The 27,909-nt window shown below is 44.4% G+C and overlaps 5 protein-coding genes across 8 annotated transcripts; 2 read left to right on the top strand and 3 right to left on the bottom strand.

Annotated features, from left to right (window-relative positions):
- Positions 1 to 243: 243 nt before the first annotated feature.
- On the bottom strand, positions 244 to 2,972 carry f7l (coagulation factor VII, like). The gene is made up of 8 exons (XM_053854120.1): positions 2,872 to 2,972; positions 2,524 to 2,687; positions 2,424 to 2,448; positions 2,242 to 2,355; positions 2,042 to 2,182; positions 1,746 to 1,834; positions 1,563 to 1,683; positions 244 to 1,037 (listed from the first exon to the last, which is right to left on the bottom strand). Exons 1-8 carry the CDS (start codon positions 2,954 to 2,956, stop codon positions 490 to 492), a joined length of 1,287 nt encoding a protein of 428 aa, XP_053710095.1. The 5' UTR covers positions 2,957 to 2,972; the 3' UTR covers positions 244 to 489.
- A 429-nt stretch (positions 2,973 to 3,401) lies between these two features.
- On the bottom strand, positions 3,402 to 7,531 carry f2 (coagulation factor II (thrombin)). Its single transcript, XM_053854119.1, has 15 exons — positions 7,363 to 7,531; positions 6,903 to 6,983; positions 6,676 to 6,755; positions 6,584 to 6,608; positions 6,410 to 6,475; positions 5,958 to 6,066; positions 5,589 to 5,725; positions 5,101 to 5,394; positions 4,909 to 5,022; positions 4,704 to 4,830; positions 4,413 to 4,580; positions 4,169 to 4,342; positions 3,906 to 4,084; positions 3,767 to 3,837; positions 3,402 to 3,690 (listed from the first exon to the last, which is right to left on the bottom strand). The coding sequence occupies exons 1-15, from the start codon at positions 7,424 to 7,426 to the stop codon at positions 3,538 to 3,540; spliced, it is 1,842 nt and encodes a 613-aa protein (XP_053710094.1). The 5' UTR covers positions 7,427 to 7,531; the 3' UTR covers positions 3,402 to 3,537.
- Positions 7,532 to 10,078: 2,547 nt separating this feature from the next.
- On the top strand, positions 10,079 to 15,485 carry fbxo3 (F-box protein 3). Of its 2 annotated transcripts, none has more exons than XM_053871038.1 (12): positions 10,079 to 10,174; positions 10,724 to 10,813; positions 10,899 to 11,062; positions 11,161 to 11,275; positions 12,043 to 12,247; positions 12,323 to 12,362; positions 13,080 to 13,164; positions 13,231 to 13,353; positions 13,424 to 13,539; positions 13,612 to 13,719; positions 13,864 to 13,928; positions 14,726 to 15,485. In XM_053871038.1, exons 1-12 carry the CDS (start codon positions 10,089 to 10,091, stop codon positions 14,849 to 14,851), a joined length of 1,323 nt encoding a protein of 440 aa, XP_053727013.1. In that variant the 5' UTR covers positions 10,079 to 10,088; the 3' UTR covers positions 14,852 to 15,485. The 2 variants fall into 2 exon arrangements, with proteins under 2 accessions (XP_053727013.1, XP_053727002.1); XM_053871027.1 differs by having other exon boundaries at positions 12,317 to 12,362.
- Positions 15,486 to 15,595: 110 nt separating this feature from the next.
- On the bottom strand, positions 15,596 to 17,991 carry LOC128752718 (chromosome alignment-maintaining phosphoprotein 1-like). The gene is made up of 3 exons (XM_053854226.1): positions 17,711 to 17,991; positions 16,470 to 17,419; positions 15,596 to 16,407 (listed from the first exon to the last, which is right to left on the bottom strand). The coding sequence occupies exons 2-3, from the start codon at positions 17,407 to 17,409 to the stop codon at positions 16,040 to 16,042; spliced, it is 1,308 nt and encodes a 435-aa protein (XP_053710201.1). The 5' UTR covers positions 17,410 to 17,419; positions 17,711 to 17,991; the 3' UTR covers positions 15,596 to 16,039.
- Positions 17,992 to 20,205: 2,214 nt separating this feature from the next.
- Positions 20,206 to 26,986, top strand: nhsl1a (NHS-like 1a). Of its 3 annotated transcripts, XM_053854752.1 has the most exons (9): positions 20,213 to 21,321; positions 21,408 to 21,494; positions 21,564 to 21,658; positions 21,739 to 21,807; positions 21,960 to 22,146; positions 22,315 to 22,431; positions 22,511 to 25,843; positions 25,909 to 25,957; positions 26,020 to 26,986. In XM_053854752.1, exons 1-9 carry the CDS (start codon positions 20,652 to 20,654, stop codon positions 26,042 to 26,044), a joined length of 4,632 nt encoding a protein of 1,543 aa, XP_053710727.1. In that variant the 5' UTR covers positions 20,213 to 20,651; the 3' UTR covers positions 26,045 to 26,986. The 3 variants fall into 3 exon arrangements, with proteins under 3 accessions (XP_053710729.1, XP_053710728.1, XP_053710727.1); XM_053854754.1 differs by having other exon boundaries at positions 20,206 to 21,321; positions 21,960 to 22,431; positions 26,020 to 26,957; XM_053854753.1 differs by having other exon boundaries at positions 20,206 to 21,321; positions 22,315 to 25,843; positions 26,020 to 26,956.
- The last annotated feature ends 923 nt before the right edge of the window (positions 26,987 to 27,909 follow it).

Genomic DNA, 27,909 nt, shown 5'->3' with positions numbered 1-27,909 from the left:
TAGCGAGGGCAACATATTTAGAGCACAAAGGATTTGTGTTAGCCTGCTAATGCCACAGCCTCACATTGAGTTCAACATCTGTTGCATTCAGCTAAAAAAACATCCCAGCAATAACATATGAACATATGGTTGTCTATCTGTATGCACCCTGTGGAGGATTGGCAAGATATAAGATATCCATATTTTAACATGGTCTAGGCTCTAGGCCCTCACAACAGCAAGAAAAAATGAATAAGATCAAACTTATGAGAGTAAAATCCTTTTAATCAGTTCAGCCCAAATTAAAGTACAGCAATACATCATGTCCAGTCGTATTGGTTCACACTTTTTTTTTAACTATCATTCAATAGAATAGATATTTTTAACGTAACATTAGACAACCTTTTCAACCAAACTTGTCTCAGCCTAACTGAGAAAAGGTAGAGCAGCCATAACAACCAACATTGGAATTAAGTTTGTTTATTTTGGACAAGATTTTGTTCCCTCCTTCTAGCCACGTGCCATAACATTTTGGATCCACTCTAGGAAGTTGCTGACACGTACATAGACACCGTACAGGTTTGCATTGGCACAGCCTTTACCCCAGCTGACGACACCAGTCAGGAACCAGGTCTTCTTGTAGTAGGTGGCAAGCGGTCCCCCACTGTCTCCCTCACAGGCATCATGGCCTCCTGTCTTAAATCCAGCGCACATCATGTTCCGGGTGATCTCAAGACGGGTATGTTGACGACACTCTTGTAGCGGGACCCTGGGGAGGGTGAGACGCTGCAGGATCTGAGCCGAGGAACCATGCTGGGACAGACGACCCCAGCCGGATACGGTGGACTGGCGCACTGTGGCCAGTGTTCGGCTGAATGTGCTATTCTTCGCAGGCAAACAGATAGGAACCACGTAGGCACCCAGTTTCATTGGTGGATGTAGTTTCAGCATGGCGAGATCACTGTCTGAGTTGGTCTGGTTGTAGTTGCGGTGGATCACCACCTTGGACACCCGGCGTTTCTGCTCTGTATTTTCGTTCACGTCAAGATCATGCTCCCCTAACAAACCAAGCAAAAAAGTAAGACCGGAAAAAAGGTAACAGAGGACTTAGTCCCAATCCCATTTCTCACCCTTAACACTAGCACCTCCACTATGACGTGCCCTCCGATGACTGGGTGCCATGGTGTGTTTTGTTTACTGTATATCAAGTGTCAAGTGTGAGACGTTTTGCTAATTTTGTCGGACATGGTCGACTCTTTAGCTAACTGACATGTGACATGAGAAAGTAAACAAATGGAAGAGCAGTCCTCATTACTAAGATGACCTTGTTGCTGTTGTATATACATGATGTTATTTGCGTCACACTTTGGTGTCCTGGGAAGATGAAGTGAACCCGCACGTCATCTTCTCACTCGGTTTGAAGGGATCATTTCAAGTGATGAATGGCGAGTGCCCTCGGTCTTAGGAGTATTGGGAGACACTGCACTCACACATAACACACAAAACCCAGTGTTATGGCCAAATACGAGTGTGAGGGTGAGAATTGGGACAGGCCCTAAAACACACAGGAACGTAATGATTACCAGCCGTGACATGAAACACTCCAGAAGGTTTCCTCCACACGCAGTGGGCCGCTGTCATGACCCACCTGTCGGACAGGATGACAGCTCCACAAGAGTGTCTGTGGTTCTCTGTTAGCTGACCCTGCTCAGGATGTGATGTCGCCGTCAAGTTAGTTGCAGCAAGAGTGACGTGTTGAAACTCACCTGCCAGGGACAGTGGCCTTTGGGACACATTTCCCCGCGAACGACTCGGGGAGAAAAGTGGATTTGTGGTCTACCGCAGGGAATTGCATCTGAACAAGGAGATGAATTAGTATGACAAAAAATTAACTTTGCTATAAAACATTCTGACGTAAATAGCTTGCTGCCCCAGGCTCTAATGAATGACAATTGCCTCGCACATGCATGCTAACATCTTGAAATATAAACCCAAACCAAACCATAGCTAGACAAATCGACTGAACCTCAGTGATGCCATTTTGGATTGTGTGACCTCTGACCTTGAGGCACGCAAGTGGTGTTGTCACTGTCCAGTTGGTATCCTGTCGCACAGAAGCACATGAAAGAACGATCCGGAAACTCCTTGCAAAACTGTTCGCAGCCACCATTCCTGTAGCGGCAGCCTCCGGCCACAGAGCGTGCTGTAGGGAGAGAATTTGAGTTTCACAGCTCAGAAAAGTGAGGACCGTGGTGTCTTCACCTTTATCGCAGTTGGTTCCGTGGTAACCTTGTGCGCACTTGCAGACGTAGGCGTCCACCTGACGGGTGCATGTTGCTCCATTTTTACATGGAGAAGAGGCACAGTGATCCACAGCTAGGACATTGCACGATGAAATAAGTCTGTGTGTTTCAGATGTGTGTGTGTTTATGTGCGTGCTTCACCTGTGTACATCCTCCAGAAGACTTCCTGTGGATGGATGAAAAACAAAACAATTGTAGCAGCAGTCTTGATTGTGAGGGTCAATCTGGCCACTGAACTCACCAACTGCTGAGGTAGGGCAAAGATCTCCTTGGCCTCTTCGTATGAACATTTCTCCTCCACACACTCGCGCTCCAGGTTTCCAGCCTTCAGCTCTTCCAGGAAGTAATTTGCCCGCCGGCTTCGCTGGAGGACAAGACTAGCGTCGGGTTTGTTGATGAACACAGCTGTCGGCAACAAGTGACACGTAAACAAGATCACATGACTCAAACGTGAATGTTTCGGTTCACAGGCTGTCTCACATCTAGCTTCCTTCGGAACGACAGTCCCAAGTGTTTGTGTTAAAGCCAGATCTCTCCTCTACTTCAGACAAATAACATTTTGTAAAGGAGATAGTGAAGGAGGACCCACCTTGAGGAAACCCAGTGCATGATGGGAGGAAAAGCAGGAGGAATCGTAGAAAGATTCTCCGTCGTGTCCCACCGTCAGACGCCATGTTTGTTCTGAATAGGTCAAAGTTCAGCTCAAGCTCAACATTAAAGCATGCAAGAGGACACACTCAGGCAACGTTCACAATATGAAAGCGAAATATAAAATCATTATTATGGATGTCTGGGTCCATGGAAAGGGCATCGTTTTTCAGCGTTCATTTTATCACCAGTGTGCGGAGAGCAGTTGGTGGAACAGCTTTCCGAAACAAATGTCTCCATTACATACCATCTTGATTTTGTCATACCACTGACAGTTGTTCCATAACTTTGGAGTTGTGAAACATTGGTGCTTCTCACAATCTTTGTTCCACTTCTCCACCATACAGTTTATCCACTTCCTCCAGCATCCTGAGTTGACATGTGTTACTGCATATATATATATATATTTATATATATATATATATATATATATATATAGTTACTATAATTATTTGTTAAACACTCAAACCATTTTTGAAGGTCCCAAGTTTATTGATGACACAATGATGTTTTCAAAATAAAAGCATCCATGTTGTGCTGATTGTCAGATGTATTGCTTGACTAGTCGATCACAGGCGGTTTGACAACAATGGACAGAGAAAGAAGTCTAGCCGTCGTCTTCGCCTGTGCGCTCTATCACCTTCCTCATCCATCGACTCATCCTGTAGACGTGGGTGTAGAAGCCATACTTCCCATCCCGATCACAGCCTTCACCCCACGACACAATACCCATCTGGTACCAGCGGTCATCCTCTGGTGACTACAATTTTTTTAAAAGGGAAAATGACTTGTATCATTCATCTGTTATATTTGACTTGATACGTGGTCCTCCTCACCTTCATCACGAATGGGCCGCCACTGTCGCCTTCGCAGGCGTCACCACGGGCTGAGTCTTCAGGTTTGTATCCTGTGACAGAGCAAGAACGAAGCTGGGGTCGCATGTTAACATGGGGGGGTTGACAGATGCCATGTTACCTGCACAGAACATGTTGTCTGTGATGCGGACAGAAGTGGAGCTCCTGCAGATATCTTGGTCGACGATTGGCAGGTGGATCTGCTGCAGCACTGTGGGCAGATTTCTGGCCGCGGGGTTCCAAGTTTCCTTGAGGTTACCCCACCCTGTGATCCGACCCTTATAGCCTTCCGACATCAACCTATATACACAGATATAACGCAAGAAAATCTATGGGCAACAGAAGTAAAGTTGTGTGCGATACATGAGTGCAGTGGTTTCTCACATCTTGGCTATGCTTTTGCTGGGCAAACAAACTGGGTGGATTTCATTTGAGAAGGTGACTGGTCTTCTCATGTGCAGCAGTGCAATGTCTCGGTTAAGGTTTTCCTTCCAGTTGTATTTCGGGTGCACAATAATTTCATCGATGGCCACAATCTTTTCAATATTTCTCTCAAACCTAAAAAAAAAAACGGTGTTGAGTGGCAGACAAGTGGACCCCCGCAGTAGGTCAGACTTTGTGCACTGACTTGGCTCGGTTATGCTTGCCCAGCCGCACCAGGATGTCGTTCGTGGTGAAGTTCTTGTTCCAGGGTGGATAGAGGATGCAGTGGGCGGCAGTGAGGATCCACTGGTCGCTGATTAGACTGGCGCCACACAGGAGCTCCTGGGGGCTGCGCTTGTAGAGCATCACCTGCCTGCCTCGCGAGAATGATTTTTGATAAAATTTCACTGTATTGGATATTAACACTGTAAACATCGATTTCCTTTTCATCGCAATCCCATTTTTGAGTATTGTGATGGCGATGCCAGCATGTTACCATGGTGCTGAAGCCACCTCTGCATCGTCTCCCCCAACAATCCGCTGCTCCCGATATGACTCGAGTAACTCAATCTCTTTTGTGTCCTTTTTGTTTATTTTCTCAAACAGGGGGCGCTGTCCACACTCTGCATACATGGGAGGGATAAAAGTCAGAGACGGAAGTCACAAACCGAACTCAAACTCAGAGTAGAACCCAGGCTTACCCATCTCCCCTTGCCCAAATGTGCGGAGGTTGAAGAAGGCTTTGCGGGCTGGCCCCGTAACAGAGCGCTCACTAGCTCCTGTCTCTGTCGGGTCTACACCGAGCAGAGGCTCCTCTGGTTCAGAGAAAGACAAGTGGGTGAGGTGACTGCCTGTCAGTGGCTTGGTAATACCTCAAATGTGTCTGGAATTACCGCACAGGTCCAAGTCGCAGTAGTCCAATGTAATATTCTCCCCCACCGACACGTAGCACCACGGGCCCTCTGGATCGTTGTCAGGGTTACGGCAGTAATTCTTTGTGAGGCTTACCTCAGGGATAAATTCTTTATCCTGACTTAAGACTGTGGCTTCACTGGACGACCATTGCAGACAGGTGTGTCCACCCATGGTGACGGACAGTTCACCTGTGTAGTCCAAACCACGGTTTGGCAAACATTCTGTCGTTTTAACCTGCCTGGGGGCAACAGTAGGCGGGACGAAGTCCTCTCCTGTCGCACAAAATAATACGAAAGTGCGGTGAGTGAAGCAATTACCACATAAAGATGTTGGATGTATTCAATCTGGGATCCGGTTTGAAAAAGATATGGTGAAAAAGATGGATTTGTGCTGATATGACCGTCTCCAGCTGCAGGTGGGTGTGGTCTACAACATCCGTGGCCAAAGTAATATCTGCGGCACTCACCACACACTGGCACCCTGCAAGTCTCCTTCGGTACTGTGGGGTCGCGAGTGAAGCACCAAGGACCCTCATTGCGATGGTCAGGATTTCGACAAAAGTTCTCCACCAGTATGGTTCCTGGACTAGATACGTTATACTCCCTGAAACATCAAACTATTGGTTACAACTAGTAATTACACATTATACTTGGGGGGGGGGGGGTTGACAGTACTAGTTTACCTCGATATTTGTTAAATATTTTCCGCTGCTTAACCCTAATCCATAACATACACGCACTCTTGACATTGATTCAACTCTGTATTTTGTGTTCTGCTGGAGGAACCAGATTCCTCAAAGGAAAACCACACACGTGCAGGTGCAAAGCGTTTTCACCTGATAATGGGATGGGGGAAGTTGCTTCCCCAGTACTGACAAACTCGTCCAGACTGTGTGATGCCAATGTTTCCTCTGTAACTTGACCCCTTTCCTATGATGCACACACCTGAAACACAAGAAACATGGATATATACAATACAGACCTGGTACTGGTTTAGCTATACTTGTGAGGACTGATTCCGCAAAAAGCACCTCCTTGTGAGGACATCTGGCATAGTTAGGGCCATAATGTCGGTCCCATCGAGGTTACGCTTAAATTTGAGGGTTAAAACTTCAGAATAGCTGGGTGATTGTAACTGGGTTGTAGTTTGGTTCAGAGTCCTGGTTAAGGTTAGCCATGTGTTTTGGATGGTTAGGTTTACGGCAAGACGCTGGGGAAAGCCTGAAAGTGAGAAGTCCTAACTAAGATATGAATACGAACTTGTAAGTGTGTGTGTGTGTTTGTTTACCTTGAACACAGTCTCTGACAGTGTCTATGGTCTTCTGGTTTCGTTGGAGTTCAGATCCTTTACAATCTATAAAGAAAATGGTGTGAGCTGTGAGCTGTGACACAATGGAAAAGTACTATTCCGTAGTATTACTTCTGGAAGAAAACGGTACCATGCAAATATCTAAACTCTTACCTTGGTATTTGTTCCAGAATATTGTCTGAAAAAGGAAAAATTATGTTTTTCTTTTGAATTCAGTCATGTATGTGAAGGTCAGCTAGTTTTACCGTTGCGTCAAGATCTTCGAAAACTTCTCTCGCTTCTTCATGGTCGCAGATCTCCTCAACACACTCTCGTTCCAGGTTCCCTACAGATGTGACATCATCATGAACATGATCGTTCTCTCCATCTGACACATCCCATATCCTGTTTTCCACCCTTGTCAATCACTGAACGTTATCTGTGGAAACACCCACACACCTGTTCTATGACAAACTTCTCTCCGATTTCTTACCTGGCTTAACCTCCTCAAACAACTGATTGGCACGTTTGCTCCGAGCCAGAACTTGCATGGCCTGTGGACCCCTCAAGAACACTGCAACACACAAAGACAATATGTGTCTGAGTCTGACCAGAGCCAGACAATGGTTCAGTCTCAGATATGACACTAGAACAAGTGCAGGGCAGTGGCTTGATACTAAGTACCAGACAATCGTCCTGCTGCCTGTCACAAACAGATTACTAGAAACCGATCCAACACCAGATATTACTCCATGAACAGTAAGGCCTCTGGCACAATTTACTACACATGTATGAACTTAAGTCCTGTTCCAGATACAATCAAAGTACCAGGCATTAATACTAGTCTAGTCCAGTACCATATATGAGTCCATTACAGCCATTACTCAGGACCACACATGAGTAAATCGCAAGACATTCCAGTCTAATCCTGTATGTTTTAGCTTCTTTCCTACCATCATCTGCCAGGCAGCTGTGCAACAGCAGAACTGCAACCAGTATCCGCCACGGTTCACTCATGGTCCCGACTAATGAAACCTCTGTGACTCAGAACCTTCTACAGACAGACCCAAAGATTTCACTCTCGGTCTCTCTCTGAGTCCTATTATTGATCCAAAGTTCAAAGTTCAATTTAGCCAGAAGCCTGTTTACATTGACGTGTGATCTCATTTGAAATGTGTTCATCAGTTATTAATGAAACCAACGGTCTTCTTCACGAAGATAAAATCAGGGGAAAGTACATTTTTATTTAATGTTGTTCAGAAATGGTGACGGACTTTTCCATTTCACCACACTTCCAGCAACAGAAGCGTCACAGTCCTCCTCCCACAGACATTTTGTGTGTGTGACACAGTGATGCGTAATCGATGCAATCTTTGTTCCACTTCTCCACCAAACAGTTCAACCACTTCCTCCAGCATCGTTGATCTGAGGGATTCTCACGAGTAAACGGAGGAGGAGGTGTATTTCCAACAATAAAAATATATTTATTGATGGAAATACACAACACAAGTATATATATATATATATATATATATATATATATATATATATATATATATATATATATATATACATATCAGAATGAACCCTCGTAACCACGGCAACGATCACAAGGCATGCTCCCCTCCTCCGGACCCAGGTCACTCTTATCAGGACCAGCTCGGGAGAAGGTACTTTCCAGCCTTCTCCGTCTGACCTTGGACCCTCTAATGAGTTGCAATGTCTGCTCAGGCCTTCAGTGTGCTTCACGCCCGCCTTTGTACTCCGCCTGTAACTTCTCTTTCTCTTTCTCAAACACACTCAGCCACACTCTCCATCTGTAAATAACTTACTTAAGTTATTAGTAACACAAGCAATTCCAAAAAAAATAAATAAATACATAAATATTATATATAGTGCAGGGCATATATATATATATATATATATATATATATATATATATATATATATATATATATATATATATATATATATATACACACACAAAATAAAAGCATCCATGTTGTGCTGATTGTCACACAATACCTACCTGCTACCAGCGGTCATCATCTGGTGACTAAAAAAAAGTTGTTGTTTGTTTAAAGGGAAAATGACTTGTGTTTTTTTCTTTTTTACCTTAATTTGTGAATGCTTCAGATGAACGTATAAGGTTGCAAGAGTATTGTGACCTCCCTCATTATTTACACTTTACACCGCGGATGACGATAACATACACAATTAAAAGATTATCTTGTCATTCATTGTTTTAACTTTTGGATGAAGTTAAGTTTACAGTGTTGTTTCAAGCTAGATTTGAACCAGCAATCATCTTGCTGTGAGTCCAGCCTGGAGCCTGTTTACATGGACGTGTGATCCGATTCGAAATGTGTTCATCAGTTGTTAATGTAACCAACAGTCTTCTTCGTGAAGATAAAATCAGGGGATATTACATTTTTATTTAATGTTAATTTAATGTTGTTCATAAATGGGGATGGACTTTACCATTTCACCAGACTCCCAGCAATAGAAACGTCACAATCCCCCTCCCACTTTTTGCACCGTGTGGAGACATTTTGTGTGTCTGTCATTTTGAGACGACATTTTGTCCCTCTCCAGCTCCGAGTGACAGTACAGGTTTGCATGCCGACATCATGACGGTCAAGATCACACTGCAGAGGCATGAACTCTAAGTTGATCGTGGCCGATGACGGAGTTGTGGCCCCAAGTTTTCAAACCTGGCATGTGGTGTGCAAGGTTTGCTACCAAAAGAAACACAAGAAAAATGAAGATTGGAGGTAAACTATTATCTTCAATTTTGAAATGTATCTCTGGTGGTATCCAGCAGCTGTCATACATCAGAGGAGCAAGAGAATGTGAGAAGTTTGGTCTCGCTTGGTAGGGTCAGAGATTCACTTTGTAAAGACTGAACAGTTGCTTAACTCGACTTCGACCTTTCTGAAAAGATTCCAGTAAATATTTGAGTTTGAGACAAATGTTTCAACATACTCTGACTCACATGCTGTTAAAGATTTCCAGATTCTCTGTCAATGTTTTTTATGTTACTTCATTGAGAGACCGCTTTTTTTATATATTTGTGCATATATTTATTTTGGTCCTTCAATTCCTTGATGGATTCAGACATGTTTCCAAAGGCAGACTGAGGATGCAGTTGTATCTCCTCAGATGGCAGGTTCACCCCACTCTCCTCATTGCCTGTAGGAAAGGTCCGAGTCACACTGACAATGATGACATTTTAAGTTTATTTATTATTCTGATAATTACGATTGACATTAGGAATCACCTGCATCACCATTTCCCATCTTATGATCTATCCAAAACTGTATTTTCATATTGATCCTTCTATTCAGTTCAGTTTATTGCAGTCACATTCAATGTCATTCACATAGCAAGCAGAATGTGCATCTTGTATCAGCATAAACAAGTCTTATTATTTCTGTCCCTCTACCTGTTTTTTGTTGCCTTGTTTTTTTTTTTATCTCTTTGTTTAAATTCACGTGTTCATCATAATAAACCGTGACGGAAACAACTTCCAATGCTCGTGTTCTGATTCCCTAATAATGGATGACTTCGGAGTACGAATGCGATGTTACGCGCAATGGCCGTGGGGGGCGCTGTTTCAGTAAACGCATCTAAGTTCCACGATGAAAAAGCCAGCGAGTATATAGAGAGGGCGATAAAAATGGCGTCGCCTCTGCAACTGGATCATCTGCCAGCAGATCCACTCCTACATATCTTGTCATATCTCGACTTTCGGGACTTAATCAAGTATGTATCTCTCGGTTAAGTACGGAACTGTGAACTGCGTCGGGCTTGGTCTTACTACAGCTCCGAATTGTTGAACGTTGACCGACTTAGAACCGGCTGAACAGTGACAACAACAACAACAACAATACTGCGAGGAGTAAAGTGCATTTCGTCTGTTGGAAATTGGCCGTGTAATGACAATTGTAATGCAGGATTAGGAGAAGATTTGTAAACTGTGGAAACGACACACATGTGACGCACTTTCCATGCTCCAACCCCAAGTGTAGCCAGGTGAAACGCACGGTGTTTACAAACAACACCGGCTTTCCGATCGAGCGGTATTGACGGTGACAGTGACCTAAAACCGAAAGAAGAAAGTAACGCTTCCTGTTGTGTTATTTCTCCCCGATATTTAATTCGCACTTGCATTTAGATTCTTTAGTCCCCGCCATTTTAGATCGTTTTGTGGAATAATGGTCAGTAGATATTTTTGGCGACGCCGTTTCTGCTGATTCTTCAATCTATCAGACAATTTCATCTCCAAACTCATCTGCACTCTGTGGTTTGCAGCCTCAGCATTGTCAGCAGGAGGTTGAACGACTTGTCCAACCATAAACCGCTCTGGAAACATCTGTGCACAAAACACTGGCTACTAACAGAGTAAGTTCGCCTGGCTTCTGCAGTCCAATCGTGTACGTTACGGAGACAAGTCAAACACACACTATTCACTTGCTTGTGTGTTCAGAGAGGATCAAGTGAAGTCCACACGCTCCTGGCAGGGACTTTTTAAGGAATACTACTCAGATCTGGGACGGTACATCCAGTTTTACCCAAACCTGAAGAGGGCGTGGGTGGAGCTGAAGAGCTACCTTCAGCAACGATGCCCCCGTGTCATCGCATCCCTCAAAGGTTTGTGTGATAAACAGGCATTCACACCAGGAATGCACTGGTAGTCAACACTTTTTGTGGAATGGGAAAAGATGTTTTGAAAGAAATTCTCCTTGCAGATGGCGCTACGGAAGAAGAGTTGAACAACATGGAAGCTCAGATTGGCTGCAAACTTCCTGATGATTACAGATGCTCTTATCGAATCCACAACGGGCAAAAACTAGTGATCCCAGGGTAGGTATGTTTAAAGTTGCTGGTACAGTCCAACCTCGGTTTTCGAATGTCCCAGACTTCAAACAAATTGGAGTTCAAACTAAATTTTTGCTTCTGATTTCGAACAAAAATCCAGAACTCGAACGCCCCCGGAAAAAGCCGGAAAAAACCTAACATGTGCGCACCGATCAGCTGACCCACGACGCGCTTTGTTATTGTGTATAACGCAGCCTCTGTATGCAGACGTGTCCCGTTAGCTACATTTACTGACTGTTTTTTCTTCATATTGAGGTGTAAAACCTTTCCTGTCTCCGCACTGGACTGTGGTAAAGTGTCACAGGGGAGGTGCTCGCTCTCCACACCTCCGAGGCTGGAGCGCACACTTCAGGTTTTGATGTCCTGTTGTCGGCTGGAGCTCAGACAGGGATGAGGCGAGTCTCGGACAGAGTGTTACTTGGTTTATGACTTTGTCACAGCCAAACTGCACAGAAGCGCACATTCAGAGCTGGACACACTCCGAGCACCTCTTCACTTCTGGAGAGAACCTCACTCGCTCGGCAACCCCTCCCACATGCAGTGGTCACACACATAGAGGAACAGCGCACCTGCAGCAGACACTCTACATTCACTCCTACAAAAGCCTATTTTAAGGCCTGGAACGCATTGTTTCTTTTTCGAACAAATCACTTCTGGAAATGCCTTCTGGAACGGATTGTGGTCGAAAACCGAGGTCGGACTGTATGTGTTCATGTCAGGTAAGTAATAAGCCTTCATGGCTTTGTCTTCAGGTTGATGGGGAGCATGTCTTTGGCCAACCACTACCGCTCCGAGGTCTTGCTTGATGTAGAGACTGCAGCAGGGGGTTTCCAGCAACGTCGGGGCATGCGCTGCTGCCTCCCACTCACATTCTGCTTCCACACGGGCCTCAGCCAGTATCTGGCCCTGGCACCAGTCGAGGGCCGGAGTCTCTGCCAAAGCTTCTACCCTTCCCCGGTCAGTCTCACCCCATTCGTGAACTGAAAAAAACAAGCTGTACCTGTGTTTTACTTGTTTCTGTGTTAGGATCAGACAGCACAAGAGTCTTCAGCCATCGACATGTTCATCACAGGTATGTCACGTGCTGTCAATGTGTGTGTGTTTAAGCTTATCTAGCCTAGTGAGGACCAATTTTGGGGAAAACACCTCCTTGTGGGGCCCTTTTGCTGGAGCCCACAAGGCTTAGGGGCCTTGAGGATGAAGGCATCAAAACAACAAAGTTATTTATATGATACGACAAAACTGTGTGTCTATGTGTGTACGTATATTAATATTCTTGTGTGGACCAATCTGTGACAAGACTCTGATCTCAACTTTTGAGGGTGAAAACGTCAATAACTGGGTCATTATAATTGAGTTTCAGTTTGGTTCAGAGTCCTGGTTAAGGTTAGCCATGTGTTTTGGATGGTTAGGTTTAGGGTGAGAGGCTGGGGAAAGCATCATGTCAATGAGATACAAGTGTGTCCACGTGTGTGTATACTTGTATAGCTACACTTGTGAGGGTCAATTCTTGGAAACACACTTGCATGTGGGGACATTTTTACTGGTCCCCCTAAGATTAAGCCTCAATTTGAGGATAAACCCAAGAAAAATAACCAGGTCATTTATAATGGGTTTGCGTTTAGTTTCGCTATTTGTTTTGTAAATGAGTGGTCCTCACAAAGATGAATAGAGCTCAGTACCAGTACCACCAGACACACATTGATTTACACATTTACTTGCTATTTATCTGGTGTGTAAACGTGACACCTTCACTGTACTGACTACAAATGTTTGTGTGCTGTTCCAGGCTCCAGTTTTTCTCAGTGGTTCCTCAGCTACGTCAACAATGTGTTGACGGGGGAATATCCTGTTCTAAGAGATCAAATCTTCAGGTTCTTTTCCCTCTCTGTCACTGATGTGCTGTTATTGAAACTGTAACCATTTCTTTCTTTGTTCAGGTACGATCAGGACCGGAGCTGTGTGGCCACTACTGGTGACATCACTATCTCTGTCTCCACGTCCTTCCTGCCTGAACTTTCGTCTATTTCCCCTCCACATTTCTTATTCACATACCGCATCAGGTGTGTGTGACTTTGAATGGAATGTGTGTCATGTTCCAGTATTAACCTTCTTCATCGCCGTCTTCATCAGGATTGAGATGGCCAGTAGTGCCTCGCTGATGTCCTCCTGTCAGTTGGACAGCCGTTACTGGAAGATCACGTCTTCCGACGGGCGTGTGGAGGAAGTTCAGGGTCCAGGTGTTGTTGGTATGTATGGCGTGTGCACCCTCAACCTACCTTCACTGTGCTGTCTGTGACTGCGTTTGTGCTGTGCAACAGGTGAGTTCCCCATCATGACTCCTGGGAAGGTGCATGAGTATGCCAGCTGCACAACGTTCTCCACACCGTCTGGATTTATGGAGGGTCACTATACATTCCATAGACTTGGTGGGTGTTTCCACAGAAACCACACGTGTACCTTTGTAATCCTGATCTCCCTGGTTGTATATTGCCAAGCTACTTGGTATCTTTTTCCACAGTTGTGTGGAATCGTATCTTCAATCTTCAAATCTTTTTTTGTCGTTTTTTCAGATAATGAAGAAGAAGTCTTTCAAGTTGCCATTCCGCGGTTTCACATGAGGTGTCTTCCTTTCAAGGTGAACCCCTTTCTTACTGTACCACATTTTCGTTAAAAAAAGAGAAAACCTGTCGAGACTCTGCTTTTGTCAACTACCCACCCACTGATTCGTTAATATTAGAGTTCAAACGTGCATGATAAAGAAGAAAACAAACATTGAAACTATGCTGTCACCGGACGGCCACCCACAAACAATAGACACAAGCGCCCCCACAGGGAATGGTAAAGTCATTCAGCAGTACTCAGCTGCGGCATCGCAGCGTCACCTTTGCTACAATTGCTGTAACAGATTTTTCTTTCTCTATCTGGTAATGCAGCATTGTAACGCGGGAGGTACCGTTTCATAGTTGTTGTTTTTTTTAGTTTTAGAATGTAAAATGCCAGAATGACAAATATGGTGAAAAAAAAAAATATATTTTTTTGGAAAACTTTTGCAATTATGTATTTAGCAATACAAGGGTCACGGCCAGGGTTAGTCTACCTGCTTACCAGTGTTATCCATGTTTCTACTGTGTGTTGGCCACTATTGGTCTTCATACTGTATGTAGCTCCTCCTCCCTATTCACTCCATAGCTCCGCCCACGGCAGTGGAAATGTGGTGCTGCCATTCCACAGATGGATGCTTCTTGGGTTATTGCGGATCATCTGCCACTGACATTTCCCTATTCTAGTTCTCGAGCAAATAGAAGCTGGCAGCAGGTTTTTCTTAAGGTGACAAAAGTCCGGAAGGTTACCATCGTACTGTTTTTGTGAAGATGGTTTCATGTCTTTACTAGGCCTGTGATGACTCACGCTTTGCCTTTTCTGTCTTTTCAGAAAGCCTCTGTGAGCGACGCTTCTTCCCGCCATGAGGATCAGGATGACGTCGAAGACGATTATGATGAACTGCACGGGCTGCAGATGCCGGTCTACGAGGGCGGCTGGTGCCCCCGCCACAGCTGACCTGTTGTCTAGAGTGGGATCTTGGTTGCTCTATATTTGCTGAAAGACAGACTGCACAGCCAGAATAGTTGCAGTATCAGCCGCCTCAACCTTAATAGCTTTTGTAAAAGTCGTGGTTAAAGAGTTTCTGTGAGCGATTAGGACTTGAATGTGGCCACCCGTGGCTGCCACCGCTTCTTTGAACCAGCCATTGAGTTTGCCTCATTTCTGTCTTTATTACATTTTAAAGGTAATGGGATTTGCTCTCAGTATTTTGGATGCTCTATTTGGTGAATCAAGCGGAGATCCAGCAATATTTAATACAACATTTAAGTTTCCCCAGTATTTTCATTTTCCAGTTCAAGTCATCAAATGTATTTATATTTTTAGCATTCTTTGACTACGCTTTCATGGGATTGCACTACAACTTTGGGAGTGTTTGACTGCTGGTGTGGGGGAAAGATTATTTGGGGGACTTTTTCCTCATGATTGTTTCTGTGTGTGGGTTTTGTATTTTCTGATTTGCTTTCAGGTGCATGTTCATAATTGCATTCTTTCTTGAAAGAAATGAAATGAAAATAAGAAAATTGTTTGTGGTGAATGACCTTTTGACCGATAGAGGGCGTTGGTTCATTAAACAAGGTTTGTTGTGTTATTCAAATATTTATCTACATCAATACTGTTAATACCAAGCATAGGTGTTAAGTATTTCAATAGCGATAGTTTCAATATATTTACAAACCTTATTAACACAGTTTTTCACCAACTTCATTTCATTTTATTTTACTCCGTACCTGGGAAGATGGAAACCAATCCATGACACAATGAGACAGTGGAAAACATTCCTCCAAGTTAAGCAACAGTACAAAAGGCAGAATGCTCAGATTCCTTTCTTACTCTGTCCTTGTGAAAATGAAAGTGAAAAAAGATGTGTATTCAATGCATTGGTCATTTTTAGAATTAAAATTATGGATTTTGGCTACAAATATTCTATGGCAGGTACTAGGCTCTGTTCTCAGCCCTTCTAAATGCATTAAAAACAGCAAAATGGTGGTTTGATGAAATATTTTATACCAGGTGGATCATTCAATTTTAAAAAAAGTCTAGAAAGAAAAAGTATTTTCAATTCCCACTGGTGACTGTCTGAAAGACGACCAACTCTTAACTCTGTCTCTACTTATACAGGAGTGATGAGGGTGAGGTTTCCCTTCAAGATAAACTGTCACGTGTTCCTTCATCACCTTGCTCCTCGCCAGCCATAACCTTTGGCCGCCGCACCCTGCCCCCAGCTCGAATCTCCTTCACCTCTGCTTCGTCCCTGTCCGCCACCTCACCCTGCACAGCTCCACCCGCTCCTTCATCCTCCTCACGGAAGTTGCAGCGGCTACAGTGTCTTTTGAAACCCCCCAGGTAGTGTGAGCGGAAGCAGCAGAAGGGACAGGCGTAGCAGCCTGGTCTGTGGGCCGAAGCCATGTGCTGCTGCAGGCGGCTGGGCAGGAAGAATGCAAGAGTACAGTCCCTGCAGCGGTACGGCCGTTCCACCTCGTGTGAGCGATCTACATGACTGACAGCCAGACCTGAAATGGGTAAGAAATTAGCCAGGTGCTAGCCCATTGTCAGACACAAGGGGGGGCGTTACCTTTCCTCTTGGTTGTCCAGCCACAGATGCGACACACAAAGTGCTGGGATAAGATGCTGACCACCCGGGACACAGCCTTCATCTCCTCCTTAAGTAGCTCTCCGCTCAGAGCCGTTGACTCCTCGTCCTCTTCGTCCCGTCGCACCACATTTGAAGCAAATGCTTTGGGGATGTTGTGTTTACGGACTATGTGACTGACACTCACCGCCTTCAGCTTGTTCTTCCACCCACAGCGGAGGCAGTGGTACCTCCCTTTGGACCACGCCAGCACACCCTCGACTGGTGATTCTCCACCCTCATCTTCGCTGCTTTTTATTTTTGTGGGCTCCTCCTCTCCATCATTTACTCCTTCAACTTGACAGGCTGCACTGGTTTCACCTTCAGCCTCCCTCTTCAGGTCACTCCTCTCTCCTTCAGGCTGTGTCAGATCTACTTTCAGGCCTGCGCTTGAACACTCCTCACCAGTATTCTCTGATTCCTCTGATGCTTTGGCTCCACCATCTTCCATGTGTAATCCCAGAGCTGCTTCCTCTGGCCGTCCTTCTTTCTTCTCCCCTCTGTCAGCGATGTCATCCACCTCAATGCCACATTCTTTTTCTCCACCACTCTCATCAACCCCAGCATCTTCCTCAATCTTCACAGTGTCCGTAACACTTCCTGCGGATTGGTCCATGCAATGAGTACTGATCAGGTGTCGGTAGAGGCTGGTGAAATCCCGGCAGGTGTAGAAGCAGGCTGCGCAGTGGAACAGTTTAGCCCCACTTTGGTACATGATGATGTTCCCTAGACGACCAAACGTCAGGTCATCCAGGCAAGTGGGGTGAGCATCTGCCACGTGTGACAGCTGAGTGACATGGCTGTTGGAGAGCTGTCCGCAGGTGGGGCAGCGAAGGTGAGTGGCCCCGCTTGTCTCACTACGGCTATAAATGACAGTAGACATGCTACAGTTCCTTTAAAAAAAAAGACAAAAGATGTTATTTCTAAGAGACATTTTAAATTCATTTAAAAATCAAGCCAACATTTATGGATTAATCACTTGGAAAAGAGGAAAGATTGACTTCTTAATAAGGCTAAACAAAAATTATAAAATATAATAAGACGCCAGATGTTTCAGTTGAAGAACCTAAATGAATTTGAGTTCTTTTCAACAATAATACACGTGTAGTGCTGCAAACATCGCAGTCACACAAGTCTCGATCTTATGATGATCCATGCGCCGTAAACACACACTCAATACTTACCGGGTTCTATCGCCCCTTACATGAATTGAACAAGCGAGTTCACGCGGTTCGGTTGCGACACGCACGTCTTCTACCAGCAGTGAAGCATCTCGACTGTGAGCGAGCAACGAGCAGCAGCCGTGAAACACTCTCTTGTGTTTTTGTTTCAGACTAGTTACCTAACTCTCAACAACAGAGCAGAATGATGCGCGAGGAGCACGATAAGTTGACAGCGAAACAATAGAAACTGCAAAAAATACAAACAAAAACCAGCAGTTCAGTTCCTCTTCGCACACCTCTTACTAACACTAACAAGTGTTGCAAACTCTTACCGCCCCCTACTGTCTTGGAGTGTAGTACAGTGCCTCCCTGCATTTGATCATGAAATGAATAAATATATTATATTTTTTACATGACATAATTTTCTTAAATTATTTAGTGACATATTCAAATATTTAGTGCCATTTTTATTCAATTAATGGCTACTTCACAGCCAAGCACCATGCTCCAGGGTTCTCTTGTGACTCAGAACTAAGAATGGAAGACCCAATGGGCAGGTTCCAATTGAACGTGATCTCACTGCCTTAGAGGTCAGAACATATTGTATCAATGAACGCGGTGAATCAAGTCTTTATCCATGTGAATACTGTGTAGGAGATGGCCCACCAGTTCTGACAATAGCTGCATCATAGTGGACACATCACTAACTTCATCCATGGAGGAGCTGAAACTTAAGTGTAGATGGTCAAACCTAGTTAAAGTTAAACAAAACTTGTTTTTCCAGCTTGTTCCAATGGTTTACATGAATGTATGAAGCATTCTTCTACCTTCTACCCTAACAGCCTTCAGCATGTTAACTGACCAATGAGCCACAATTTTGGACACGACCCACAATCTTTTTGTAATGAGACAAAATTACACCCACTTCGGTGAAAACATCTGCAGGAGCTACCAAACACGCATTCTATCCAACTTTTCAGAAAGAAACCAGTCACTTGAACCTTAATATGACTGTTTATTGTTATAAATAATGAGAAAGGTATTGACTGTAATAATGGCACTGACCAGCTGTGTCGCTTGCCATTGTTACACCTGCTCTCCTGCTCTCACAAAATACTGATAAACTGAAGCCAATATCTCTTTGACTTACTTACTAGAGTAACTATGTAAATTTGTACTTGATTCTTTGGGGAGTGCAGATTAGATTTTAATAACAGGTTGTGCTTGTGTGGCAAGTGTGAATCTGTGCTGTGGTCATAAAAGTAGAGCATGGACAGTGACAGAGACAAAGTGAGGATGGTGCTCTTTGCGCAATATTTAAGAATTAAAATGAAAAACAAAACTTATTGTCACAAAAACAGTGAGTATTAAATGTAAGAAGTTTGTAATAGATGAATGAAATGACTATAACTAAGTACTGCAGGAACAAGTATTTGATCAAAGTTTCTATTTTTGTTGTTGTTTGTCAGTGGAACGTTCGGTTGAAATATCTGAAACATATGCCAACCAATCATAAATGCATTTCTTGGTTGTTTATAAATTCTTAATATTTATCATTATTTACCATATCAGGTTAAAATATAGTCAGGGCTTAGCAAGATGCTAATCAGTACTGAATAACGATTAATTACAGGTTATTATTCTCCTAGCAATCATTTGAAAAAGCAGTTTATTTTCAGGAAAATGTGTTGCCTTATCTCAGTGCTTCTCAATTATTTTCTGTTGTGCTCCCCCCCAGGAAGAGCATGCACCCCAACTCTCCGCCGCCTCTGTAAATAGTATCATTTGTCTATAAAATCATTACAAGCACACTTCTGCATAACATTGTATCCTTGTTAACAATAAAGAAAGGAAAAAACTAGTGATATAGATGAACTTACAATGAAGAATAAGTTATTTTTTATTGTTAATAAAAGACTAAAAGTGCTTGAATTTAAAAGAGAAGAAAAATCATGAATGGATGTGCAGTTACACTTTATTCTAGTATGGCAAAAAAGTATGTTCCAAGTGTCAATTGACCTGGGCACATGTGAGAGGGTGCAAATAAAACCTGCGTAGACATTGGCGCACACTCACACGCAACCTCACACCCTGCCACAGTTTAAGATGGTTAATTAAGAAACACAGCTGGACGGTCGCCAGGTAGCCATCTGGAGCTTAAGGTCACACAGGAAGTTCATCAGCTGCTTGTTTGTAAGGAGGTCATTCCATGTTTAACAACAAGATGTTCAGGAATGACACACATAACGAAATCATCACAATAATACAACAGGCTCATATGGGGTGTCCTGACAAATATATTTAAAGGAAGAGAATGGGTCACACAATCTGAGTAGTGGAAAAAGTTTTTTTGTTTTTTTTTTTATAAAGCATTAACCACTGTTCACTAACTGTGAGAAATAGAATGAAACTTAACTTACTTTCAAACAGAAGATTAAACAAAGTGGTACTGCATTCATGTGTGTGTATTCCTGTATGTGTGTGACACCATCTGCAGGTCTGGTAATCTGCTCAGATTAGCAGATTAGCGTCACAAACTCTCCGACTGTCGGTGCACAAACATCAACGACAACAAGCAAAGAAGACTTCTCCGCCAACTACAGGTGCATTTCTTTCATTTTTATTCATTCTTGTGTTCTTCATTTCTCAAGGACTGAAGAGTTTGAACTTTTTTTTTTTCCTCAAGTGAATGGTGGACTATCATTCGTGATCTGATCTAATCACATTGTGGGTGTTTTTTTTTTTTTTTTTTTTTAAAGGATTGCATTTGTGATATTATCTACATTCTATCCTGTATTTTTGGTATAGATCTTGAGGTCAGTGACAGATATCTGGGGTCAAAACTAGAAAGACTGATAGAACTCATTACCTGATCCAGGTAGTGGAGTTGTAGGTCTGTGGAGGTTGGTTTTTGTAAAGGACAGCATTTACACTGGACACTTTTTGAGAGGTGGTCTCCAGGATGATCTCATATGTGGACTGTCTGGGGGGTGATGCATCAGGGCAAGTCATAGCGTCCCGGTGCTGGAACTCTCCACCAGATGATGAGCAGATTGAGCTCCTTCCACGTAACATGGCCGTCTTACAGCCGAGGACTGAGGGAAGCCTTCGGCGAAGACTTCTAAGTGCCAGAATCCACCAGAATCACAGAGAGCGGCTTCAGGCTGAAGCAGGAGGAAGCAAGCGTTTGCCACCTTATTGTCAGAGTCCAGGTCCTTTGCTTCATTCACCTCTCTCCCCGCATCCCCACGTGCACCCGTCCCAGCCTCCTGATGCTCATGGCAGGCCTCTCTTTGCTCTGGAACAACCTGTGAAACAAGGCGCACCCTCTCTTCAGATGCCCTTGGCGCCCTCCACTCACCTGCCTCGCTCTGGTATCATCCAGCGGCGCCGCACCAGCTCATGCTCGCCGAACCCAGAGCCACGCTTCTGCTACAAACTCCCTACCCATCCCCATGTCAACAGCGCTCCAGCTCAACTCCCAGGCCTGTGTCCCTCAAACATGGACGTTCCGCCACAATATCGGTACCAACCCACCAAGAAGAGGGGCTTGTTCTCTTTCAGAAAATGTCACAGGAAAAAGACAATAAAAACCCCAACACAGTCCACACCTCTTCTGCAGACACATCCAGGTAAGCATTAATAAGGATCTGAAAACGTATTTGCTGCATTTACTTCATGCATGTCTGCCACACTCCACTGCTCTTCACTGCCACAGGAGATGAGGACAAGATGCAGTTGCTTCATTACAATACCAAAAAAACACAGCAGGGGCTGCTGTTCCTTCCCAAGAGCAAACAAGGAGGTGATGGCATGGTGAGACAAAGATTAAAAGAAACGTATAAGTGACATGTGTGGGTTTTTTATGCTACAGCAAGCTACTGGCAGAACCCTCCTGAGGTTGAATCCTTTGCAACATGTGGCCAATCGAGGAACAGTAGTGGGTGGCAGAGGAGATTTATCAACCTGGTATGTTCAATATTTGACAGCCGCAGAGCTCGCACAACTCTTCTCAACTTTCTTTAACCACCGCCTCTTAATCCCCACAGAAGGGTCGGGTGGTGGACTTTCTCACCAAGTCATGCTTTTCAGTTTGTCTGAAATGGAAAAGAAGGAAGGTAATTTACATAATACATATTTGTTTTTCTGTCTAGATATTTTGACTGTATTTTTTGCGTGTGTTCACAACATCCAGTCTTTTCAAGTGCATTTGCAACTCGACTGACTAACGTTGAATGTTTTAACTGTGACTCATTGTGCGTCTTAACAGTCTTCAGAGTCCATAGATGAGGAACAAACATCAACACGTCTGATCATGGAGCCCATCCAGCTCACCTCCAGCTGGGACACTGGCAGTCCTGAAAGGCTCGATCTGGTTCGCCTTCCCACACCAGAGGAGCGAATGAGGCAACAGGCAGAGTGTGTTGCTGCAGAAGTAGTTCCCATCAACATTACAGGTACCAAGTGCAAAAGTAGCCAAATCTTAGACCTCAGAGTATTGTGAATACCAGCTTGTACCTCACTCTGGAGATCTTTGTTCAATATACGTGACCACAAACAGATATGTTTTCTTATCTCATGATTGAGAACAAATGTCAGCTGCTGTCTGACCCTTTGCTCTCCAGGGAATAGCTTTGACCGCCAGAAGGTTTCTAACAAGGGATTATGGAGCCGAAAAAATCGGAAGATGATCCTTCGCAAATCTGGTAGTGAATTAAATGAAGACGTCGCCCAGGAGAAAGGTAAATGCCTGATGTTCTCATTTATCCACTCTCACTGGTCGGCCTTCTGTGAAGCACATTTTGGTTTATCCCCAACCAGCCCCATTTCTGCCTCCGGTTTCTGATGATGGGGGTCCCATCCTGTCCCCAGAAGAAGTTCAGGTGCGCAGGTGCAAGAAGGAAACGTTGTCCAGAAGGATCAGGGCTCCAAGAGGCGAGGGAATGTCCAGTCTCATGGCGTCACTCACCTGCGCTCCATGTACTGGCCATGCAGAACCATGGAGCTACAGGCCTCTTTCTTCCAGCTCTAGTTTGCTAAGTGAGAGCTGCTCTAGCAGCATTGCCCAGGACACAAACTCTGTTTGTGGGGACTGGAGCCGTGAGCCCCTGCTCAACTGTGGTTCTCCCAGTCCATGTAATGCGAACCTTTCCAGCTACTCTTCATTAGACTGGGAGAGAAGAAAGTCTTTCTCATCCACCTGCTCCTCCTCTACCTCAAGCAGCATTGTTCTGCGGAAGAGCAAGAGGCCCCCTGCGCCCCCCATACGCTGTGACTCTCTGAGGAAGAGAGTGCGACGCAGGCGATCGTCCCTATCCTCCTCCTGCACCCTGCCTCAGTGCCGACCTACTCTGAATCACTACGCTTCTCTGGACCACAACTTCACGCAGGACAGCACCTCTTGTTCTGAGAACAGAAGCCAGTCTGGTACAAGTAACAACACTTGCTTTGAAGAGAATCTGTATTCAAAGCCTGCGTTCTTGGGAACCGTTATACTTTCAGATGAACCAACACAGGCTGTGAACGTCAATCCACGTACGACAATCGACAACCTAGAAGAAGATAACTCCAGTTCAGAGTGCAATTCCTCAAATGACCCATCACCCGCTCTTCAAACCTTTGAGGACCCATGGGTCCCACGGAGCTGCACCCCACCTGGTCACAAAGAAATACTCACAACCTTTGAACCATTAGCTTTAACTCCTACCTCCAACGACACCCCTGATCCAACCCTAGGTCTCTGTTGTGAACAAAGGAGGGAGAGAGAAACCGTAGGAAGCTCACCTGATGACTCCTCGATGAGTTCATTTCCAATGGCACTTGCCCAATACAGCTCACCCTTGTGCATCCAACCTCATTTAAACACAGACAGTCAACTACTTCTCTCCAAGAGAAACTCCTCCCTCTCTGCCTCATCCTCTTCAACTTCTTCCCTCTCTTCCTGCAACGCATCAGATGCACCTGCTCTTGAAACAAGCCCAAACTACCTTGCAGTCAACTCCGTCCATTTAGTCAAGAATCGTCCTATTTCCCCAACCTCTCCTGCAACTACCTTGCCATCCGCTGGTCCAACTTCTCCTTCACCTCATTACCCACCTCTTCACTGGTCTTGTCCATCTCCATCCAGCGCTGCATCCTCTTCTCTAGAACATCACCCTTCATCATTTTTCTCCCCTTTGTCTCTTCCACCACCTCCTCCACCACTTCCTCCAAGTTTCCACCCTACTTTGTTGACCTTACAGCCCCCTCCTCCTCCACCTCCACTTCCTTCAAGTGTGCCCCCCATACCAAGTACACAAGTGCCCCTTCCACCTCCACCTCCACCTCCACCTCCACTTCCTTCAAGTGTGCACCCCATACCAAGTACGAAAATCGCCCGTCCGCCTCCCTCTCCTCCTCCACTTCCTTCAAGTTTGCATCCTATACCAAGTACACAAGTGCCCCTACCTCCCCCACCTCCTCCACTTCCTACAAGTTTGTACCCTACACCAAATACCAAAATGCCCCCTCCTCCTCCACCTCCTCCGCTTCCTACAAAGTTGCACCCTATAACAAGTACGAAAGTCCCCCCGCCACCTCCCCCTCCTCCACTTCCTACAAGTTTGCACCCCATACCAAGTACCAAAACACCCCCTCCTCCTCCACCTGCTCCACTTCTGTCAAGCGTGCGTCCAGTACCAATTCCCCACATGCCCCCTCTTTCTTCACTTCCTCTATGTCCTCCATCTTCAATACCATCTGCATTTTCATCCTCTCTTATACTTGTTCCAGCTGCACCACCTCCCCTTCCACAAATGCTTTCCTCACCAATATCCTCCCCACAATGTCCACCTTCTCACGACTCTGCTCCTCTTACTTCTAGCACCCTCTGTTCAACTCCTACCCCTTTTCCTCCTGTGCAGAATCGTCCTCCTCCTCCGCCCTACTGCCACGCTGTCGGTCAGTCATCACATCACACTGTTTCTAAAACCTCTTCCACACCTACCATCCCCGCCCTCCTTCCTTCAGGTACACAGATCCCACTCACTACACCCTGGCCTGGCCCACTTATCACTTCTCAAGCTCTGAATAACATTAAATTGCGTTCAGTCAAGAAACTTAATGTCATGCCCTGTTCTGATGGCAATGTACATGTCGAACCTGGAAATACTGATGTTTGTTCTGAAAACCCAGTACCCAGTAGTACAACTCCTTATGTCGCTCAAAGTTCAATGGAAAACTATTTTACTACGAAAGAAAATCCAAGATCCAGTGACGCTATTGCTGCTAGTAACGTCCAAACTACCAATGACGTAGACATCAAATCTGTGTATCAGAGCTATAATAGCTGTGATAACACATATGTCAGAAAGCCTAATGTTGTGGTTGAGTGTAGAGAGGATAGCTGTGCTACTATTGCTCATGTACAGAGCGACGAAAACCTAACCTCACTCAATGGAGTAAAAATACAGCATAATTATGACCAACAAGGCATCATGGTGCCTGATGTGAAGCAGCACCAAGCACCATGGAGTTACAGAACAGGACCCGCAGGTGACAGAGTGGACAGTGATGTCACAAAAGTGCAGTGTCACAGGAAACCATCGATGCCTGTGCTGCCAAGGAAACCTAATCTCTGTATCCTCAGTCATATGGACAATCAATTCTTTGGCAAGAATGCTTCATCCTGGCACAGTTCAGGAGGTCGACAGTGTTCACGTGAAAGTATGACTGCATGGACAGTCTCAACAGCAAAGCTGGAGAAACAGATGGGTACTTCACAGGACATGAAGACGGACATATGGGAAGCCAGACAGGACTATGACAGGAGCAAGCAGCCATCTGAGTCGCCAAGAACATCAACAGCACTCAATGACCGATCAAACCACCACACTGACACAGAGCAACGGTTGAGGAGTGTCATGGCTTCAGTGGCAGAAGAAGAAGTGGATGAGGAGCAGGCAATGATGAGAGTGAGAAGGAGGAGGAGAAGGAGCAGCAGAAGGCGGAGACTGCAGGCAATGTCATCAACCATGGAATCATCTTCTTCATCATCTTCAGAGGACGACAATGGCAGACCTCGACTGTCTGTCAGAAACATGCAGGGGAGGTGCTTATCACCAGAGCTGCTTATCCAGGAAGAGGACAGCGATAGAGAGTGTAGAACTTCGAATGGTGAGTGGAGTTGAGAGTGAGGAAAATGGAAGGAACCATCAGACTAAACTTTAGTCTCTCTTTAGGTCACGTGTTTGATTCCCAACGAGAGGACAACTTTACCATCATTCACAGGTACATCAATGCACCAGTCAACCATCACGCGCTGGCTCATCCTTCCTTTTCCTTTCCTGCAGTGCGATCTGGCAGGGGAAGGCGTGAAGGCAAGGTGCAGCTGTTGCTGAGTCTGAAGAGGACGTCAGGATCTCAGCTGCCGGAAATGCATTTGTGAACGACTGAGAACAGAGATGAACAATCTATGCATTGTCAGTATTTTCATTTTTTCTACTTGAGTTGCAAGTCTTGTAAATAATGATTATTGCTGAGATTTTATTTCTAAGAATATATGAAAAAAATCCTTTTCCCTATTTTTCTATTTCCTATTTAGCATCAGTGACATTCATGCATGATTATTTGTGAGTCTGTGCTTTATGATTAAAGGAGTTTATGAGTTTATGATTAAAGGAGTATTATATATATATATATATATATAATAATTTCAATGTAACTTTTGAAGACTTGAATATTTTTCTTTTTGCTTTTATTTCTACCATAAAACCAATGACAGTGGATTGTCATTGCCTGTAAAGTCTGAAAATGGCCTATGTAAGCAAATTTGGCACTGTAATTAAGACTATTGGAAATGATTAAAAATAACAGATGTCTTTGACTTTCATCTTGTTTGTGATGCTTTAACTCTTTGTCGCATGAAGTATGAAAACATTTTTTTTTTTTAATGTCTTCAATGTCTTCATTTTGTTAGACAAAAATGACAGTTTGTGTGGTTTATGTGTCTTTGACCCTGTGCTTAAGCTTGAAGCTATTCAGTTGCAATGATGGTGATGATGATGATTATAACTATTATTATTGTTGTTGTTACTGGTAGCAGTAGTTGCATCATGATTATATATATCATATGCAATGACTTTCTCCCATCACCAGTTTCTTGTCAAGCTCAAATTCAGATACTACATTGTCTTCATTGGCCGCATCCCATACAGTGACCACTAGAGGGCGAAGTGAAAAGCATTATCATGATACCCATTGATTTATAGGCTGGTGTCTGTGCTCGGTGCGTGGTACGACAGGTGGAGGTGTCTGGGCAGGTCACCGTCTATCAGGAGAATCACAGGCAGTTTCCCCAGTGTGTCTTTGAACTGTATATGACCATATTGCTGTCAAGGCCCAGCAATAACGTTACACCTCTCATTTAAATAAACTTGTTCAATTATTTATTCATTTATGTATCATTTTTAGTTTAAAGTATTAAGAAATAATTGCCCACTTGCAAGGTACAATCGCTGAACTTGTTGAAATTAGGTGTGTGCTATGTCTGGCGAGACGTGAGGATGAACTTTATATAGAGTAGAATGAACTTGAATGAGTTTCCTTTGGGGATATGAATGATCTGGTCTTTTAAATTTTTGTTGAGAGAACAGCTTTCAACTCATGAATGTTCATCATGTATCCAAGTTGAGGCAACAGCAGCCAACAAACATACAGCCTTATGCAAAGTTGAAACAAGCCCAGAGTCAAAATCTTGACTTTAAACTAAGGCTTGGTGGCACTGTCCTGCTATTAGGATGAGCACCTAAACCACTGTGAGGATCATCCTTTTTTCATCCCTGAAATGTTGAATGGAAGGATATTCTGTTGTGGTGATGACAGATGATGAGATGTCGGGGTTGTCAAATAATCATGTGCCGTTGATGATAAACGTTTATACCGTTATCATACCACATTGGTCATGGATGTGCAACTCAATCAAGATAGTATCTGTGACATTGGCCTATATTTTAATTCTTGACATCTTCCTGTAGAATTCTACAGTCGCAACAAATAAATGCTGTTGTGGCAGACTTCACAATGAGCGAGGGGAGGTGCCTCTCTTCCTGCAGGTACAGAGGTCCTCAGGACCTCCGCTTCTGATGATCCAGCCGAATCATCCATAAACTGCGTTTGTAAGCAAAATCAGAAGAACAGTTTTGCAATTGTTCACACAGAGAGGGTGTCTTTGTCCCGGAAAG

This window comes from Synchiropus splendidus, chromosome 1, assembly GCF_027744825.2.
Source record: "Synchiropus splendidus isolate RoL2022-P1 chromosome 1, RoL_Sspl_1.0, whole genome shotgun sequence".
NCBI lineage: Eukaryota > Metazoa > Chordata > Actinopteri > Syngnathiformes > Callionymidae > Synchiropus > Synchiropus splendidus.
The sequence above is the reverse complement of the archived record's forward strand: the minus strand, read 5'-3'. Positions and strand labels throughout refer to the sequence as shown.